This window comes from Fukomys damarensis, unplaced genomic scaffold (assembly GCF_012274545.1).
Source record: "Fukomys damarensis isolate Sample0158 unplaced genomic scaffold, DMR_v1.0_HiC HiC_scaffold_24, whole genome shotgun sequence".
Lineage (NCBI taxonomy): Eukaryota > Metazoa > Chordata > Mammalia > Rodentia > Bathyergidae > Fukomys > Fukomys damarensis.
In genome coordinates, this window is record NW_022900936.1 from 19,181,023 (window position 1) to 19,201,632 (window position 20,610).

The following is a 20,610-nucleotide window of genomic DNA, read 5'->3' on the forward strand; positions in this document are numbered from 1 at the left end:
TCCTACGGACATTTGGGAGAAATCACCCCAATTAAAGGTGAGATCTCGTTTGGGAGAAATCACCCCAATTAAGGGTGAGATCTCATTTGTGCTGTGAGCTATCTGGTTAATTGATAGCCCACGGCGTTAGTCTTGGAAATTTGTGGCGCCTATTTTGTTGTGAGTCCTTGTATATCGTCTGTCTGTCCATTGTGATTACTTGTTGATTATTGAATATGGGACAAACCTTGACCACTCCTTTGAGCCTCACTCTAGATCATTGGGCACAAGTGCGGGAGAGAGCGCATAATCTCTCCGTGGAGATTAACAAGAAGAAATGGAGAACTCTCTGCTCCTCAGAATGGCCTACCTTCGGAGTCTCTTGGCCGCCTGAAGGAACCTTTAACTCTCAGATTATTTTACAGGTGAAGCAGCGCGTCTTCAGCCCTGGACCCAATGGCCACCCCGATCAAGTGCCCTATGCAGTCACCTGGGAGTCGCTGGCCGTTGACCCCCCCCCTTGGATAAAGCCTTTTGTTCTCACGGTCACTAATCTGCCCCTCCCGGCTTCTTCTGCCATGGCCTTAATTTCCTCTCCTCCTCCTCTCACCCCTACTCCCGCTGTCCACCCCTCTCAGCCCCTGCCTTCTGCGCCACCCTCCCTGGATCCGACCCTGCAGAAGAATTCTCCAAAGACCCCTCCAGTGCTCCCACCGGACCCTAACTCGCCCCTCATTGATCTGCTATCGGAGGATCCTCCTCCATATGCTCAGCAGGGTTCTTCTGGAGGTCCTTCCAGGCCCCCGGCGATTCCTGCCCCGTCAGCTCCTCCCACATCCCCCGCGTCATCACCGGTGGCGGGAAGATTGAGGGGGAAACGAGAACCCTCTCCCCCTCCTGAGGCCGCCACCCGCCTTTTTCCACTAAGGGAGGGGCCAAACGGTCTCCAGTATTGGCCTTTCTCTGCTTCAGATCTCTATAACTGGAAACAGCATAACCCACCTTTTTCCAGAGATCCCACTGCCTTGACTAACTTAATTGAGTCCATTTTGGTCACTCATCAGCCCACTTGGGATGATTGCCAGCAATTATTGCAGGCGCTCCTCACCTCGGAGGAGCGACAAAGGGTTTACATTGAAGCCCGGAAGAATGTACCAGGCGAAGATGGACGGCCCATGCAGCTTCCCAACGAGATTGATGATGCCTTTCCCCTCACCCGACCGAATTGGGACCTTGCTACGCCGGCAGGTAGGACCCACCTACGTCTTTATCGCCAGTTGCTCATGACAGGTCTCCAGAAGGCTGCTAGAAAGCCTACCAATTTGGCCCAGGTTAAACAGGTAATGCAGAAATTAGACGAGTCACCCTCTGCTTTCTTAGAAAGACTCAAAGAGGCCTACCGAATTTACACTCCTTACGACCTGGAGGACCCTGGGCAAGCCACAGGGATTTCTATGTCCTTTATTTGGCAATCGAGCCCTGACATAAGAAACAAACTCCAGAGGCTAGAGGGGCTCCAAGGTTACACCCTAGCAGATCTGCTTAAGGAGGCTGAAAAGGTTTTCAATAAAAGGGAAACCCCAGAGGAGAAGGAAGAAAGATTATGGCGAAGGATGAAAGAGGATCAAGATGAGAGGGATAAAAAATTACAGGAGCAACAAGAGGCGAGAGACAAAAAGAAGAGCAAGGAATTAAGCAGATTGTTGGCTACTGTAGTGAGACCACAGGATAGTCAGCCAAGAGACCGGAAAGGCCCAATAATAGGCGCGAATCAATGCGCATATTGCAAGGAGGATGGACATTGGGCTAAAAATTGCCCTAAGCTCAAGAATAAGAAATCCAAGGCCCCAAAGGAGGCCCTCTCCTTGGAAGGATAGGGGCCTCAGGGCCAGGAGCCCCCCCCTGAGCCCAGGCTAACCTTGAATGTAGGGGGGCAACCTGTTACCTTCCTAGTAGATACGGGCGCACAGCATTCTGTCCTGACACACACCTCGGGACCCCTCAGCGAGCGCTCCGCCTGGGTTCAAGGAGCTACTGACAGTAAGAAGTACCAATGGACTACAGATCGCAAAGTGTGTCTCGCCACTGGTAAGGTGACTCACTCGTTCTTACATGTGCCAGACTGCCCCTATCCCCTACTAGGGAGAGACCTCCTCACCAAATTAAAGGCCCAAATTCACTTTGAAGAATCAGGCATATGCATTAAAGGACCAGATGGTAATACCTTACAGGTTTTAACCCTCCAATTGGAAGATGAATATAGACTCTTTGAATCCCCTGATTCCCCTTCAAAGGAAGAATTCGAGTCATGGCTGCAGAACTTTCCTTGGGCATGGGCCGAAACAGGGGGACTAGGACTGGCCATCAAGCAGCCGCCAGTCATAGTGCAATTAAAGGCTACGGCCAGCCCCATCTCCGTCAAGCAGTATCCCCTATCTCGGGAGGCCTACAAGGGGATAAGGCCTCACATAAGGAGGCTTCTAGACCAGGGAATCTTAACTACATGCCAGTCCCCATGGAACACCCCTCTGCTACCGGTCAAGAAGCCAGGTACCCAAGATTATAGGCCGGTCCAAGATCTCAGGGAAATCAACAAACGGGTGGAAGACATTCACCCCACGGTCCCTAACCCCTATAATCTGTTAAGTTCTTTGCCTCCAACTCATATTTGGTACACTGTATTGGATTTAAAGGATGCCTTCTTTTGTTTGCAATTGCACCCTGCGAGTCAGCCATTGTTTGCATTTGAATGGAAAGATCCTGAATATGGACTTTCTGGACAGTTAACTTGGACTAGGCTGCCTCAGGGGTTCAAAAACAGCCCCACCCTCTTTGACGAAGCCCTCCACCGAGACTTGGCCGAGTTTAGGACCCAACATCCTACGGTGGTCCTACTTCAGTATGTGGATGACCTCTTACTAGCGGCTACCACCAGAGAGGAGTGTTTAATCGGGACTAGGTCCCTCCTTGAAACTCTAGGTCAACTAGGATATAGAGCTTCTGCCAAGAAGGCCTAATTTGTAAGAAACAGGTGACTTACTTGGGATATAAATTAGAAAATGGACAAAGATGGCTTACCCCCGCTCGCCAACAAGCCATTCTGCAGATACCAGTTCCCCAAACTCACCGTCAGCTTAGGGAATTCTTAGGGACCGCCGGTTTCTGTCGACTCTGGATACCAGGATACGCGGAACTAGCAGCCCCGCTGTATCCCCTCACAAAGCAAGGGACACCTTTCCTATGGCAGGCTGAGCACCAGCAGGCCTTCAAGGAAATTAAGAGGGCCCTCCTTGAATCCCCGGCTCTTGGTCTGCCCGATATCACCAAGCCCTTTGACTTATTTGTGGCAGAAGCAAAAGGCTATGCCAAAGGGGTTCTAACCCAAAAATTAGGACCCTGGAGCAGGCCCATAGCCTATATGTCCAAGAAACTAGATCCGGTGGCATCGGGTTGGCCTCCCTGCCTAAGGATGATTGCAGCCGCTGCAGTCCTAGTTAAGGACACCAATAAATTGACTATGGGACAAGCCTTAACTCTATACACCCCACATTCTATAGAATCTTTGATCCACCAGCCGCCGGGTAGATGGCTTTCCAATGCTCGTCTGACTCATTATCAGGCTTTGCTTTTGGATACGGAGCGAATCTCTTTCGGCTCCCCTGTGAACCTTAACCCCGCCACACTGCTCCCCCTGCCGGAGGCAACAACGCCTCACGACTGTCTCCAGATTCTGGCAGAACTGCATGGAACACGGGAGGACCTGACCGACCAGCCCCTCCCAGATGCAGACCATGTTTGGTACACGGACGGTAGCAGTTTCCTTTTCAATGGGGAGTGACGAGCTGGAGCAGCCATCACCACCGAGACTGAGGTAATATGGGCCCAATCTCTGCCCCCCGGGACCTCAGCCCAGCGGGCCGAGCTGATAGCCCTGACACAAGCCTTAAAATTGGCGAAAGGAAAAAAACTGACTGTGTATACTGATAGCAGATATGCCTTCGCCACGGCTCACATACATGGGGAAATATATCGAAGGAGAGGACTACTAACCTCAGAAGGGAGAGTCATTAAAAATAAAGCCGAGATATTGGCTCTATTGGATGCTCTTTTCTTGCCATCGAAATTGAGCATTATTCATTGTCCGGGACATCAGAAAGGAGAGCACCCGGAGGCAAAGGGTAATCGACTGGCAGACCGCACAGCCAGAGACATAGCAGGCTCAAACCCAGAGGAGATTATCAATCTCCCCTTAGAGGAAACACCCTGCAAAGAGACCCAGCCAACCCCATCATTGCTTCCATACACTCAGGAAGATGTTTCAATGCTACGGAAGATGGGTGCCACATTAGATACCCAGCAAGGCTCTTGGTCCTTTCAAGGGAAAAAGGTCATGCCTTCAGCCTATACCCAAGAAATAATTGAAAGCCTCCACAGATTGACTCACTTAGGGACTAAAAAGATGAAGGCCCTCCTCGGCAAAGAGGAGGAAACCGTTTATTTCCTTGACAAAGAAAGGATTTTACAGGACACTGTTTCAGGGTGTGTGGCCTGAGCCCAAGTAAATGCAGGAAAAACCAAAATGAAAGTCGGTGTCCGCCCAAGAGGACATCGACCAGGGGCCCACTGGGAAGTTGACTTCACCGAAGTCCAACCAGGCTCATATGGGTACCGGTACCTACTGGTATTCATCGATACCTTCTCTGGTTGGATAGAGGCATTCCCAACCAGGAAAGAGACTGCCCATGTTGTCACAAAAAAGCTCTTAGAAGACATCATCCCCAGGTACGGAGTGCCTCTGGCATTAGGGTCTGACAACGGGCCTGCCTTTGTCTCTCAGGTAAGCCAAGGTGTAAGTAATTTCTTGGGGGCAAATTGGAAATTGCATTGTGCATATCGCCCCCAAAGCTCAGGACAAGTTGAGCGAGCTAACAGAACCATTAAGGAGACCTTAACTAAATTGTCACTCGCAACTGGCACTAAAGACTGGGTGCGTCTGCTCCCATTAGTACTTTATAGAATAAGGAATACCCCCAGAAAAACAGGATTAACCCCTTTCGAGATTTTATATGGATCTCCTCCCCCTCCGATCAATTTCTTTGGGGACCCTAAGAGCACCCTAAGTAATTGTCCCTCCTTAAAAGCCCATTTGCAGGCGCTGCATCTCGTACACTCTGAGATTTGGAAACCTTTGGCCGAGGCTTATGCTGAGCAGCGCATCAGACCCATAGCCCCTCATCCCTTCCAACCGGGAGATCTTGTCTGGATCCGCAGACACCAAGCCAAGAACTTGGAACCACCTTGGAAGGGTCCCCACACTGTCCTTCTCACCACGCCTACTGCTGTGAAGGTCGACGGGATAACTGCTTGGATCCACGCTTCCCACATCAAGGCAGCCACCTCTGAAGACCAAGTCGTCTCCTCCACATGGCGGGCCCATCGAACTCAAAATCCCCTAAAGATAAGACTATCTCGCTCTTAATTCTATTTGCATTTCCATTTGTGTTCCCTGCCCATTCCTGGCCCCTACCTGGCCAAGGGGGTTCCCCCCATGCCCTTTATAATATCACCTGGGTAATTCAAAACACCATGACAGGAGTCATCGCCAACTCCACTTCAAGTATAGCCCCTCTTTCTACCTGGTTCCCTGACCTGCTGGTAGATATCTGCGATCTCGTGTCATTAGAATGGGACCCCTCAGATCAGCAGCCCTTCCCCGGGTATGGTTGCCGCACGCCCGGAGCCTGCCGAGACACACGAAAGAGTTATTTTTATGTGTGTCCAGCACACTCCAGGACGCCCTCCCAGATTTATAAATGTGGGGGGCCTGAGTCTTTTTATTGTAAAGCCTGGGGTTGCGAGTCCACCGGATGGATGTCCTGGTCCCCGCCCGTGCGTGACGATCTCATCACGGTAACAAGATATGGAGATTATACCACACTAGGGACAGGATTTTGCCCAGGGAAAGGAGACTGTGGCCCCTGCCATTTGCCCCCCAAACATTTGGGTACCCCCAAGGGCCGCTGCAACATCCTCAAAATTCAGTTTACGGATAAAGGAAAACAAGACCCCTGGCCCGCCAGCAAGTCCTGGGGGCTTCGTTTGTATGTCACAGGACATCCTGGCCTTATATTTTCCATCCAGAGAATTATCTCACCAGTGGCCCCGAGTCCCCCGATAGGACCCAATAAAGTTCTAGCTGAGCAGAAACCCCCTACCCGCATTATGCAAGGGCCGACGCAACCATCACCTCCCCACTCTAATTTCTCTGCTCCCGCCTTCATTGCCAGTCCCCCCGGACCAAGTCTACTAACCCCAAACCCTTCTGGGACGGGAGACAGACTCTTGAACCTAGTAAAAGGCGCCTATCAAGCCTTAAATTCCTCAAACCCCAGTCGAGCTAAAGATTGTTGGTTATGTTTTAGCCCTAGCCCCCCCTATTATGAAGGTCTCGCTTATTCAGGGAATATATCCAATACCACCTCACTCCCTGCCGCCTGCACTCCCTCGGGCCCCCGATTGACAGTCACCCAAGTTTCGGGAAAGGGATTATGTATCTCCAGCACCCCCCACCACCTATTAGGCCCCAGGTGTAACTCCACCCAGTTAGTCCCCAGAGGCGCTTACTATCTCTCCCCTCCTGCCGGCTCATATTGGGCCTGCCAAACCGGCCTCACAGGGTGTTTGTCGGCTGAAGTCCTCCACCAACTCAATGATTCTTGTGTATTGATACAAATGGGGCCCAGACTCAGCTACCTCACCGATGATGATTTTTTATCCCGATATCTCAGCCCGACCCCTAGAGTTTGCAGAGAGCCAGTCACCCTCACTATAGCCGCCATATTGGGAATAGGAGGCATTACTGCTGGGGTGGCCACTGGGGCTACTGCCCTGGCTCGAACTGACAAGTACCTCTTGCTCCATAAGGCCATGAATGAAGATCTAGACTCAGCTACCTCACCGATGATGATTTTTTATCCCGATATCTCAGCCCGACCCCTAGAGTTTGCAGAGAGCCAGTCACCCTCACTATAGCCGCCATATTGGGAATAGGAGGCATTACTGCTGGGGTGGCCACTGGGGCTACTGCCCTGGCTCGAACTGACAAGTACCTCTTGCTCCATAAGGCCATGAATGAAGATCTTCAAGCTCTAGAACAGTCGGTACGGGCTTTGACCAAGTCTGTGTCATCCCTATCTGAGGTGGTCCTGCAGAATAGGAGAGGATTAGATCTCTTGTTTCTCAAAGAAGGTGGCCTTTGTGCTGCTTTAAAGGAAGAATGTTGTTTTTATGCAGATCAGACAGGCATCATTACGGAGACTTTAGATAAATTGAAGAAGAGGTTGCATGAACGAAAGTTAGAGTTTGAGTCCCATCAGTCTTGGTATGAAGGAATATGGAATCAATCCCCATGGTTTACTACCCTAGTCTCGGCCTTAATAGTCCCATTGGTGCGTCTCACTCTGATCCTAACATTCGGCCCCTGCATTATTTCGTCTGACATTGGCCAGACTAATAAAGGTTTATTTACCATCTAGCCTGTTGTGCTCCCTCCTGGGTTTTCCATTTCACAGTCAAGCTCCTGGAGCCTTGCTGGGTGTTAGGACCCAGCATGGTGGAGGTCTTTTTGGCTGTTCACGATCCTTTGAAAGTCCCAGGCCTCATTGTTCCCGGAATAGCACTCACTGCTCTGAATTGCCCGCCAAAAAGTCCCGGGCTTTCGAAACCTCTTAACGGATCAGGGACTTTTCGGCGCCAAAATTCCCCTGTTAAACCCCTCCCCTGTATTCATGGCCCCGTATGAATTAACCAATCCGCAAATCTGCTTCTGTAAAGCCCGCTTTCCCGCTCTTCAAACTATATATAAGCAAGATCATCCTTGGCGGAGCGCTTCTCTTGTCTTCGGACATTAGAGACGCCCGTGGCCCACGCAATAAAACCTCTGCATCTTGCATCCGTACGGTCTCGGCTGGTCATTGGGGGAAGGTGCGTCGAGTCGGACCTTACAATACACACATATATAGTAACATTTATGAGCAAACGTTTTAAAATCTATAGAATATAGTTACAATACCTATTCTTAATACATTTACAAATTATAGCATTTTTATTCTAGGGTATTTTTATTTTCGTGTTTCATCATTTTGCTTTAAGATTCTCTGATTTGTTGCATACTAGATAATCTTTAAATAGATGTGAAACACTGTGAATTTATCTTGAACATCGGCCACTTTTCTGTCTTAAGAACTTACTTTTGAGGTGGATTTAAGGAAGCTACATTGAAACAGTTTGACTGTTCCTCTTACTACTTTTATTATATTTTTAGGAAGGGTAAAAGTAGTCATAGTCTCACTCCATGACTTTTCTCTACTACTTAAATAAAACCTTCTTGAGTATTTTATCCACTGTCTCATGAATTATGACATTTTTCTAGCCTGGCTTATCGGCTGGGTTTGAGCTCTGGGCACTGTTGTTCTAAAGGATTTCAAGAATAGTTCACAAAATATTGGGAATAAACGGTAAGAGAACACAATCTATGTTTTAACAATTGTAACAAAATAACATAGGTAAGTCATTTCCAGAAGACATGGCCACAGGCAGCTATCAATGACCTTCTCTTTTGTCTTTTATATAGTCAACTTTAGCCTTGACTCTGGATTCCTGCTGGGATGCAACATGTTGGCAATTCTACCCCCTGCATCCAAACTCAAGGGAAACAACACAAGCTTTCAATAGGCTAATCAAAGCTACTTCCATGCTCTCTAGGAGGGCAAATTAAATTCGATTATTTTCATTGCTCAAATGCAAATCCTATGGCACTAAAAATTCAAGATACACAATTCTTAGGTTGTATTGTCATCATTTTAATATGCACTTGAAGGAAAACCCACACAGTAATTTGAAATTAACACATAATTATAGAGAACTGTATCATTAAATTTTTGAGAGGTGTTATTAAGCAAAAAAAAAACAGTCCTCGATAACTATAGATAACTTTTTAGCTTTCAAAGTTCAATGTGCTATTTTAAATAGAATTTGTAAACCTATAGAGAGGGAGATCAATGAATAAACACATTTTAAAGGAAACTATTATTTTATGCATGTTTTTAGCATTCAACTAAGGCCCCTTCATCCATGTAATATAAGGCTAACATGTTAAATCACAGATCTCAAATTGCAATTCATTACAATTACACTTTATAGAATCTTTATTCTAAAAGTAGAATCCTACTGAATAAGATCATTGACACATGCATACAAATGTAGTATATAATTCATAGATGAATAGGGAACAGCACATTCTAAGATTTTGTTTTCAATAGCCCCTTCATAAAAAAGCAGAGTCACTTGTATGAATTACATTCATATGCAGTAAATGCAGAGTCTTTCAAAAAGCATATGGCTGCAATATAAACACAGCTGTTAACAGCTTTCTTGGTATAGGAAAAACTACCTATTTGGTAAGAGAAAAATTCTAAGATTTCCTAAATTTAATTACAGAGCAGAGAATGCAGAATAAGGAAAATAAGAGAAACTATCCTCCACAACAGCTTTGGGCCAAATCAGTAACCAAAACAAGAGCAACAAGAAGTAACTGCTTGTATCAGGGTTCACTAGGAGAAGATTTACAAAGGCAGTCTGCATAGTGAGGTGTGGGAGAATACAAAGGGCCTTATGCAGGCTAGACAGCCCAAAGATCCAGTCAAAAGCCAAGGCCTGGAGCTCCCTTCAGAGTCCTGTGTGACTCCATATCACGGCCAATGGCCCTCTGTTGAAAGGCCGAAGAGTCTTCCCTAGAAGCCTGGAGATGTATGTCATTGATGGTGAAGACTGGAGCTCTTCTGAAAGAAGCAGAAGTGAGAGTTCTTCTTTGCCTTTTTATTCCAATCCAGGTAGGAGCCTATTTGTTGGAGCCACTGACACCTGTGGTGGCTTTTCCATTCTCAGTGTCAATCCTTCAAACACACCCAGAACTGTACTAAACCAATCTGCTGGTCATTTCTTATCCAACCGACACCACAATTAGCTATCAGATCATTGTACCTTCTAAATGCTCATATTACTGACTCAAAGCTCCAGAGGACAATCACTAGACACCACTGCAGTCTGCTTACAATACTAACCAATTAAGAAGCAAAAACTACTTTCCTTATAGATTACTCTTCTATCCAAACTTTGCCTGTTTCCCACTGTCTATTGCTTTTAAGTGTAGCAGTGTAGGTAATGGTATTTTCTTTATCTAAGTTTGTAAAATTGCTCATAACTCTTGTCAGATAGATGTTTTCTACTTTACTATATTATACCCTGCTGATTATCGTGGAAACAGTCCAGGAATTGGTCCTTCCTTGGTCGAACACCTATAATAACTCAAAAAAGCCTTTTTCTTAAAAAAAAAAAAAAAAGCCTTTGGGCTCTAGAGTTTTAATTTAATGTATTTCAAGTTTATATTTTCTTTCTTTTTTTTTTTCAGCTTTAATTGAGTTTATTGGTACATTTTAGGGATACAGTAGAGTTACATTCATTGTTGGGATCTTGTACCTCTACATGACAATTCTTGATTCTCATTTTTTCTTTATCAAACAATAAATAATATGAATAAGTCCAAGTATTTCCAGTAAGAGAATTATCTGCCATAAGATGATTTTCTAGATTTGCATCTTTAATGTCCTTGAAAGGCCCATATGGTAAAGGGTTGTTCCCCACCCAGCAGCGTAATAGAGATGGCAGAACTTTTAGGAGAAGGGTCTAGTTGGAGAATGTTAGGTACCTGGGGGCATGATTTTGAAGAGGACAGATGGGTTTCACCTCCTTTTCTCTTTTGCTTCTTCTGTCTTTCATGAGGTAAGCAGCTTTGCTCCCCACAATGCCCTGTGACAGCCTCAAAAGGAATTGGCCAAGAGACCTGGAGCAAAACCAGTGAGACTATTAGCTCAAATATACCTTTCCTATTTTTAATTTCATTGCCTTACACATTTTGTTAGAGTAAGGGAAAACTGACTAACATATCCATGATTTCTCAAAATGTAATTAGCATCATAATATGTATTTATGTATATATTCATAGTATATGATTTGCAGTAGAAATACCAACTACCGCATAAGTAGTCATTTAAAATGTACACAGTCTTAAAAATTATAAATATGATACGATTTATTTTCATAACACCACTGGGTTTTTCTATTAATAACATATGGAAATAAGTTAACTACAAAGTTGTTATTTGTTTTTATTTCACAAAGTTAAGAAAAGCCTTAGAAATTATTTGAGATGTATTTATAATTACAGTTATAAATAATACAACCATAGTGCATGACTGTATAATATTTTCTGTATGTAGGCAACTCCATTGTTAATATATAATTGCTGTAAGAAAGATTATCTTATAATTTACCAATTATGAGATCCTTTTATTTTTAAATTTAGCTACATATCATGAAATATGATAAAGGTCTCCTCCCACTATTGTGACTAGGTAACACAGGTCCTTGCTTTGACAATGAAGGAAATTAATATTAAATTTAAATGCTTTTATAAATGTACAGGCAAAAGATTGGATTGAAAAGTGATACAAGAGGAGGAGTGGCTTTCAATTTGATTAGTAGCTGAGGGGGTAGACTCTGATGAAAGGATTGCACTGGCCCATTCACAAAAGTGTAGAAAACAGTTTTACAGGATGTGGTGATGAGATGGCGTTTGGCCCATTGTTACTGCAGTCTTTTTTTTCATAATTTCAAATGAATTCTTTTGACTTGAGGGAAACTTAGTTCCTTTGTGAGGAAATCTCATGACTCGAGGGTCAACTTTATCCCTGAGAAGGATCGTCATGACTTGTGGCAGTCTCAGTCATGTGCAGCTCCCCATAAATTGGAGGTGGCCCTAGGTTTAAGGCAATGGGGACCTCTAAGCATAGGTATCCTCAGTCTTGAAGGGTGATGTTATAGGCTAGGTACATGTAGAACTAATGCATTTTGTTTCTCCAACCTGTACACAAATGCTCCCTAAATGACCAGCATACCTATATGTAGAGCCAAATAGGATTTGAGTTTTAGCAAATAAAGGTCAAGCATTTTCCTCTTTTAGAAACTTATTGGGCATTTGTAGGCCAAGTATGAATCCTCCTCTTCCTCCTCATCTTCTTCTTCCTCTAGCATAAAACACTCATCTCCCTACCTTAGAAGAAAATACAAATCATGTTTTTAATGTATATCAAACTAATGGGCCAGGAGTTTCTTATTCTCAATTTCTATGGTGATCTCTGTGTCACACCTATTTCTTCTGGACAGACTCTTCTCCCTATTGTCAAGGTGAAGTAAACAAAGGTCTCTTCTGTTTGGTGTTTCAGATCATGTAGGTAGTCATAATTAATCTCCTGCTGTTTACTATTAAAATAACTCAAGGCTCCTCAGAAGTTACTTTTGGAACATGGTAAGGAGCCTGTGAGCATCCTCAGGTGTTTTCTCCACAGCGGGAGTAAGTTTCCAAGGTGGATCATGACTTTGCTGATCACACAGCTCTTCCTCCCAGAGCATTGGAAGCATTCTCTTTCCAATGACCTCCCTCTTGGCAGAATGTATACTTGGTGGGCTGGCTCCCAGTCCGGGGTTCTGACTATTTCCTTGCTCAGTAAGTTGGATGATGCCTGACTCCTTCAGAGGGGTTTTATCATTCCTAGATCCAGGCTGACCTTAAAGGGCCAGGGTCCTAATACGGACTCTCCTCTTGGCTGTTTTTTTCTTTCTTGGCTTTAGTCTTTAATCTTCAGTTTTTGAGCACCCAGGGGGAAAGTTAGTTATAACTGTCTGTGGGTCTTAATCCTGTTGTGTTGTTTTCTGGCTATCAGCATATGAGTATTTTGATTTCTTTTCTTTTTTTTTTTTGGTACTGGGGATCGAACTTGGGTCCTTGGGCTTGCAAGGCAGGCCACTGAACCACTGTGCTAATTCCCCGGCCCCCTAGCATATGAATATTTTGAAATATAACAGATGACAAAAAACAACAACAAAAAATCTTTCTTATTAAGCAAAGCCTGCAGTTGGTGTCATTATTCTGTCTGTTCTGAAGGTGGTGGTCTAGCATCTTAACACAACACTCAGGTTGTACTACTACAGGATGTTAAAAACAGCAAAGTCTTGGAAGGAAAATTCAAAACAAAATTAATAGTAAAATCTGTGAAATAGTCAATAAATTTAGTTTTGTCATTAAGTTGTATCTAAGAGTATATTAGAGATTTTCTACATAGACTGTACTTGCTTACAAGTGTACTATATCTTCAAGTTATTGGGAGTGACAGTCTTTGGATTTAACAATGCATAGATAAGTGTAATTGTTAAAACCAAGAACACAAACACTTGAAAAATCTGTTGTTACAAACTATTTTAGTTTGGCGATCAGGATGAGAAGTTGTTTTAAACTTTGTATTTTAGAAGGTTTATACATTTAGGGATCATAATAAGTGCACTCAGCATATAAATAAATCAGCAATAATTAACATTACATTTTTTCAGAAGTCCTTTATATATCAATATAGTTTTAAATTTGGAGATAAAATTTAAAGGCTATGACTCAGTAGTATAGAAGTAATTAGTAATTTTGCATTTACTTTATATCTATAAAGTATAACAGTGACAAACAAAAATCCCCAAAGAACAGCTTCAGACTTTTTATTAGCTTGGGTGACAGTGTTAATGACCATAAACAGAATTAATGTTCTGTTTACAAGAACATCTCCTTTATACAATAGTAAATGCATATTTTGTTAAAACCAATAAATATACACTAGTTTTAAATAGCAGGACTATCTAAACTGCCACTTTTTCCTACCCACATGGCACTGAATATAAGCAGTAGAAATGCTAAAACATTTATTATGTTATATTTTTAAAATTCAGATACAATGCATATTGCATAAAGGAAACTAATTCCTGGTTACTCTCTCAAAATTATCCTTCCTTAGTATTATACATTTATAAAGCATATTTATTTTTTAGATGTGTACACCTTTCTATCTCAGACATACAGGGTCAAATAATGAGTGCAAAACTAATTAATTAAAAGGCTTTGTAACTAATTAATTAAAAGGCTTTTGACACTTAAACCATTACTCCTTAAGACTCAAGTTTTCTAAGTAATCTAAAGTCTAACAGCAGAAAATAAATAATTACCTTAAAAAAAAAAACACTCAGGGACAAGGGGAAAAAATGAGAACCAAGACCTGTCATGTAGAGGTACAAGATCCCAATGATGAATGTAAATGTACTTTATCCCTAAAATGTACCAATAAACTCAATTAAAGCTGAAAACAGACAAACAAACAAAACCCACTAAAATCCTTGTTTCTTAAACCTGGTTTTGTTCATTTTACCAAGAGTGGGTCAATATTAAAAAAAAAAAAAAGACACTAATCAACTTAAGCATATGCTTTTTTTCTTTTAAACATTTGTCCTTTTATAAACTGTCTTTGACATTCTAAAATGCTTTCTTTATATACAAAGTCCTTTCTCATCTAAAAAGCATCTTTTCCCTCTTGCAACCTTCTTACCAAAATATTCACACACATAGCTTTCTTTGTACCTCTCTAACTTCTCTCAATGCTTGAAATTTATTTTTGAAATAATCTTTACAACATTTTGGAATTTGCTCCAATTATTTCTTCTTGATAAAATACTTTTTCCCCATTCAAATGAGCTTACACCTCCCTTTTTCATTGAAATAGGGAATGGTATCTTAAAATTTAAGGATAAATCTTTTCCTTATTTGGCAAAATATGTCAGCAATTTTGAGACTATTTTTAACAAAATTCTAAGAACAAATTTAAAGTAGCCCATATGTTGGGGATTTATTTAAATCATGTGAACTGCAGGTGATGGTGTTAATTACATAAGCACTTACTTATCCATAAACTGACTCAGACAGGATTTGTTTACTCATAATGTACAGTTATCATAAAATATGTGCCTAGAAAAACAGGGAAATATCTATTAGCTGAAATTTTATACACAACCTTTATGTTATCAAATTTAAAGTTTCTCATTTACAAGTTTTTGTAAACTTTGAGTCCATCAGGTTCCACTGCAATATTGGGATTTAAGGAGGACTTTGGTAACTTCTGAATCTGTATATGAGTTTTTCCAATAAAAGAAGAAATAGAGGCAGAAACCTATGAGGACAGAAAAGTGAGAAAAAGAAACAAAAAGGGTCTGGGGGGAAAGGCGATCATTTAAAATATAAAAAGATAGAGCAACATTGGCCAATTCAGGAAAATAGGAAATTTGAGGAAGGTTGCTCATTTTTTTGGTGTGGGATGGGATTAGTGCAGTCAGTCATCAAAATTAAAAAAAAAAATTAGCAGAGATAGATTAATAGGCAAATAGACAAGAAACATACAGAATGAAACAATTGTATTAGATCTGAGTGTGCTTTTGTTGTGTTGGCCATGTGGTATTATAATACTAAGCCATATTTTTAGACATAGATTTCTAATTATAATTTAAGGCTAGGAATTTAAAAGTCTCCCTATGGGGCTTCCGGATGACAGACATAAATTATAAGAGATTTCTCACACACACTGATTCTGCTGATTCGTTATCACAATACCTTTCTTTCTCACAAAGCGCAAGTGCCAATCCGGAGTTTTACCTTAAGCACTGGAGGGACGTCATCAGTCTGCCTGGATTACCAGGTAATTAAGCTGGGTGCCCAGCTCACATTCCCTGCTGGTTTCTGTCAAAGTATTATAGAAATATGAGCTAGGTAGAAATATTATAGGCAGTCAGATAAGGCTAAGTCCTCAAGAGAGCCGGGACAAAGATGAAACACACCATAACTGCATATTGGCTGAAAACCAGGTCTCAAGATGGAGACAAGATGGCCAAACCCACATACTCCTTCAAAGAACTGGGCTTAGTGAAGTATAGATGGACATTGACCACCCTGGGGCGACCAGAGACCCCTGGACCCACTGCCTCCTGGGAGAACGCTTGTTCTTTCCATCCATGCTTGCTATGTGATTTGCTTCCCAATTGGGTCACCATTCCTTAAGTGACTGTGTTTGTAACCTTACCGGGTGTTCATGGCTGTGGCCCACCTTATACCCATGCGGGTGTTGCCCTATAAAACTTCTCTGTAAGGTGGGGTCCTTGGCTACACACTCAGACCCCCCTCCTGCCTCTCAGAAGCTTTCCTGTCAGTAAATATCTTCCTACTTTTAACCTGTGTCATTCCTAGGACTCATTCTTTGATTTCTAGAAAACAACAACTTGTGTGTATCATACAGTTAACAGGTTGGGAGATATAACATTTCATATTTCATTTTTCCCATGGCATTAGTGGAGGCCCCACTGAGATAATAATAGGAGGTAATAATTTACGTTTATTGATTGATAAATTATATTAATCAACCAAATTTGTCATTCTTGTTTGTCACTGCTTGTGCCTCTTGTAAATGCTTTGTACTTTGAGTTCTGTATGTTGTTGTTTTGTTAAAATGATGGTGATGTTTCTTTAAAAGGATATTTTACTTTTGTAGACAAGGTTTTATGTTTCTATTCTATATTGATTGCTTGATTGACTTTTTAGACAATGCTGAGGAAAATAATGTTAGATTGCCATCTAACCGCCTTTACCACTACTTACAAGTAAACTAGAAAATGTAGTAAAAATAGGTTTCTCTGTAAAACCTAGTTTGTAGTTGAAAAATATACATGCCTATTGATAAAATATTAGACCCCAGCATTTAATAAGGCACTAGGCTGGCAGCTCCTCTTCAGATTTGGGGGACAGATTTCACTGAGCAGTCTGGCCTTACCCTTCTCTGTACTCTAGAGAAAATATTGAACCACCACTGCCTCAGTTTCCTTTTTTGGTCTGATCTTCCACTGGCGAGGAGGTAGTCTAATCTCTTGAGATTCGCTATTCGAGCCTTTCCAGGCTGAGAGTGATGATCAGGATCAAGTTGTCTCAATAACTCACTAAAAGCATGAGAAAAAAGAGACCTTCTTTCCTGGTCTCATTTCCAATCTCTCCTGCAAATTTTACGCTCTCCTTTATTGAGGCATGTGAAGGCAGAAAGGATTTCTGAAGTACTGAATGTCTTTCTCCTAAGAACCTTTAAATTAAGTCCTTAGAAAATGAGTGCTTTTTGCCAAGACTGAAAATAGGGAAGTCATTTTGGATCAGGAAACATACCCCATCTCTGGGTTAGATGAGACATTGAGGTTGTGTCCATTTAGGAGATGTCTCCACTTAGAGATTTGGGCAAATCTTCCTCGGGCAACTGCACCTGAGACCCATGGAAAAAACTGACTTCTAGGTGAAACCAGAAGGAGCTATTTCTGTAAGCACAGCACTTAAGGGACCAAAATACTTTTAGTTTAAGGGAGAATCTTCTCTCTCTCTCTTTTCACAGGTCTGACTCTTATCATTTATGTTTGAGAAAAACAATTTGGCTAATGTAGACTAAATGCTGGCAATGCAGGCAGCTAGGTTCCTTTCCAGAGACAGATCTCTGATTGTGTGGAACTAGTGGAAACTGGAGTGACTACGGAGCGGTCACGGCCAGGGTACTCTCTGGCAGATGCTTGAAGGTCCCCAGTGGAAACTGGCTCCTGACAGCCCAAATGGGTAATCAGTAGAAAAATCTTCACATAAATACTGGCCCTAACTGGACTTTTCAGTGAAGTGAAAGGTAACCCTTTCAGTGATCATCAGATATCCTCTGTCTCAGAGTGACCTGAAACGATGCTGGCAGGGCCCTTTCTCAAACCTCTATTAAAAACTGAACTACAGGATGGACTCTTCTCCCTCTGCTAGTAAGATAGTTACGAATAGAAAACTGTAACTCGGTAGAGGTTGTTTGACAAATCTTTAATAGGCTAAAATTCCGAAGCTTTTGGGAATTAACTTTAAACTCTGACTGTTTTATTACTAAACCACATCTCTCTAGGAGCCCTAGAGTAATGGAGAAATGATTTGCATTTGTGCTTTGCTAACTGGGAATAAAAGAGACCTCAACCAGCTTTTCTCTCCTACATGCTTGTGGAGACCAAATGAGTGTGGCTTGTGAACTTTGAACAATGTGTTGTCTTTGCCTTACTGCTGGAGAAGGCAATCTAGGTGATCAGATGGCATGGCTGTTTTGCAGGTTTTCTTCGTGGGTGAAGATCCCTTGAGGTTTTTATCTGCTTCTGTCTCTAAAAGAGATCTCTTTTGCAGGAAAAAGTCACAGCCCTTTAATTTGTCTGACTCATTTTCTCTCAAAAACTTAGAACACAGTGATTTAGATACTTTTACTGGATTATAGATTTTTTTTTTTTTTAACAGGGATAGAACTTGGAACCTTGTGCTTGCAAGGAAGGCAGCAAAACCACTGAGCTAAGTCCCCAACCCCTTAGATACTTTTGATGATTGGTTTGGCTAACAGTGTTTCCTTAAAAAAGACATGATTATACAACTAAAATCAATTATGTCTTGGGCTTTTGAAATACATATGGGATTAAGAACACAAGTTCCCTGGGGAAGGTAAGATTTCTCTCTGGTAAAGGATGGCTACTCCAGTCCCATTTACCTTCTGGGCTCTCTCCAGATGGCAGCCACCTGCACTAGAGCTGTGATCCTACAGGACACTCTAGGGGCATAAGGAAATAATCAAAATCATAGGGACGTCTTGTTTCTGCTTGCTTTTTCCGGAATATGGAGAATGCCAATTCAAAGTCTCTTACTCCTTTGGAATATGTTCTTAAACACTGGCAGAAGTTCGAGTCTCACATACTGAGTAAGAGCAGCTTAATATGCTTCTGCCCCTGTGCATGGCCTGCCTATCTTCTAGAGCCAAGATGGAATGCCAAGGGAATTATTAACTATGATGCCATTTTAGAACTAGAATTTTACTGTAAAAAGAGAGAGAAAATGTTCAGAACTGCCTTATGTCCAGATCTTTTTTTGTAATAAGAGATAATCATGATTTGTGTTCAAAGTGTAGCTATAAGCTGTAGGAAGACCAGACTCCTCTGGTCCTTATCACTAAGCCTGAGGTTTTCTGCCCTCACCTTTTGGACCCCGAGAACAAAGTTTCTGAGACAATCCTAGTGAAGTCTCTACCTCCCACCAAACTTGAAGTTTTTCCCACTTGCCCTTCAGAGTCTGAGATCCCTGCCCCTTACCCTTTAGAATCCAAGGGTAAAATTCCCAAGCCAGATGTAATTAAAACTTCTACAGAACTATATCCACCCATAACTAATTTCGTTCAATCCCCCCAAGGACAATATCCCTTACAAGAAGTAAGCCAGGGACTCAGGTAAGCCCTTGTCCATGTGTCTTTTCTTCTCAGTGACCTCAAACAGATCAAACAAGACCTAGAAGTTTTCAGATGATCCTGACAAGTACATTTAGGTCTTTAGGGGACTATTCAAACCTATGAATTAGATTAAAAAGATGTGATGTTACTTTTAAATCAAACATCGAATGCTAATGAAAAACAAGCAGCATTACAAACTGCCATTGTGTATGGAGATGAATATCATATTAATTTTAGGGAGTCAAAACACAGAGAGCTTGGGGAGTCACAACTCCCTACTGGAGCCCAAGTTGTCCCCACACAGGATCCCAACCAGCCTACTGACCAGACAGGAGATTATAATAAGTGACTTCTTCACAAAATGGCTAGGGAAACTCACCTGCAGTGGCCTCACTTACTCCCATTCACTCTTATGAAAATGAAGACATCCCGAATCTTGGATCTCAGTCCATTGGAAATACTCTATGGATCTCTTCTCACTAATGATTTTCTCTTTGACAGAGAGAGAGATAGATCCCTTATTAAAAGATGTCATCTCACTACTAAATTCCAACAGGCTCTCCAATATCTCCTGGATGCTCAGCCCAGAGAAAAACGAAACCCCATATTCCAACCTGGAGACTCCGTACTGATAAAGTCTCTTCCCTCGTCATTTCCTTCCCTAGTTAATTCCAAAGTTCCTTTCTCTGTTTTACCTAATAGCGATAGCAAACAGCAGATGCTGACGAAAGCAGAAAGATGAGAAATGTTCATGAAAAAAAAATAACTTCAACAACTGCACAGGACCATTTTATTTTTCCTCTTTGTGCAGGGCACAGGAGCTGTGAATGGTTAATGCCCAAATGTGTCCTTTTATTGGTAGGGCTGGCAAATATCATTATAAGAACAGTGAGGCAAAAGCCCTGGCTTTAGGAATCCCAAGAGGTAGGGCTCAGCTATTTGCCCCGTATTTCCACTCGAGGAGGAAAGAAAGGGACTGCTAGTCAGAATGCCAAACGCGGGAAGCGGAGAGATTCAAGGCCACTTTTACGTCCCTATCGTAGAGAAGCACATAGCACGCTCTGAACTACTATCAGCTTTAGAATCCAGAAGTCTGTGCCTCTGTGGTGTCTGTGTCATGGTGGGTATGGAACATGTCATTTAAAGCTTTGCACTTTGTGGCCACTTTCTGAAATTTTTTTTTTTTATTCATCAAGTTTATTGGTACATTTTAGGTATACATTATATGATTACATTCATCGTTGGAAATTTGTGCCTATACATGGTGTGTATTGAGTATTCTTTTTTCCCTTTTCCCCCTCCTTCCCTTCCACCCCTCCCTATTTACAAAAAAAAAAAAAAA

At 42.3% G+C, this 20,610-nt stretch overlaps 2 protein-coding genes across 2 annotated transcripts; both read left to right on the forward strand.

Moving 5' to 3' along the window:
• Positions 1 to 215: 215 nt before the first annotated feature.
• LOC109117557 (pygopus homolog 2-like) lies at positions 216 to 5,666 on the forward strand. Its single transcript, XM_019205172.2, has 2 exons — positions 216 to 1,227; positions 5,121 to 5,666. The coding sequence occupies exons 1-2, from the start codon at positions 216 to 218 to the stop codon at positions 5,456 to 5,458; spliced, it is 1,350 nt and encodes a 449-aa protein (XP_019060717.1). The 3' UTR covers positions 5,459 to 5,666.
• LOC104851478 (MLV-related proviral Env polyprotein-like) lies at positions 5,566 to 7,514 on the forward strand. The gene is made up of 2 exons (XM_033768056.1): positions 5,566 to 6,884; positions 6,968 to 7,514. Exons 1-2 carry the CDS (start codon positions 5,566 to 5,568, stop codon positions 7,512 to 7,514), a joined length of 1,866 nt encoding a protein of 621 aa, XP_033623947.1.
• The last annotated feature ends 13,096 nt before the right edge of the window (positions 7,515 to 20,610 follow it).

Excerpts from the sequence above, each read along its gene's own strand:
- LOC109117557 (XM_019205172.2), top strand. The coding sequence starts at position 216 with ATGGGACAAACCTTGACCACTCCTTTGAGCCTCACTCTAGATCATTGG. Across the intron at positions 1,228-5,120 it reads GGACCTTGCTACGCCGGCAG|CCCATTTGCAGGCGCTGCAT; the intron begins GTAGGACCCACC and ends CCTCCTTAAAAG.
- LOC104851478 (XM_033768056.1), top strand. The coding sequence starts at position 5,566 with ATGACAGGAGTCATCGCCAACTCCACTTCAAGTATAGCCCCTCTTTCT. Across the intron at positions 6,885-6,967 it reads GCCCTGGCTCGAACTGACAA|CCCGACCCCTAGAGTTTGCA; the intron begins GTACCTCTTGCT and ends CCGATATCTCAG.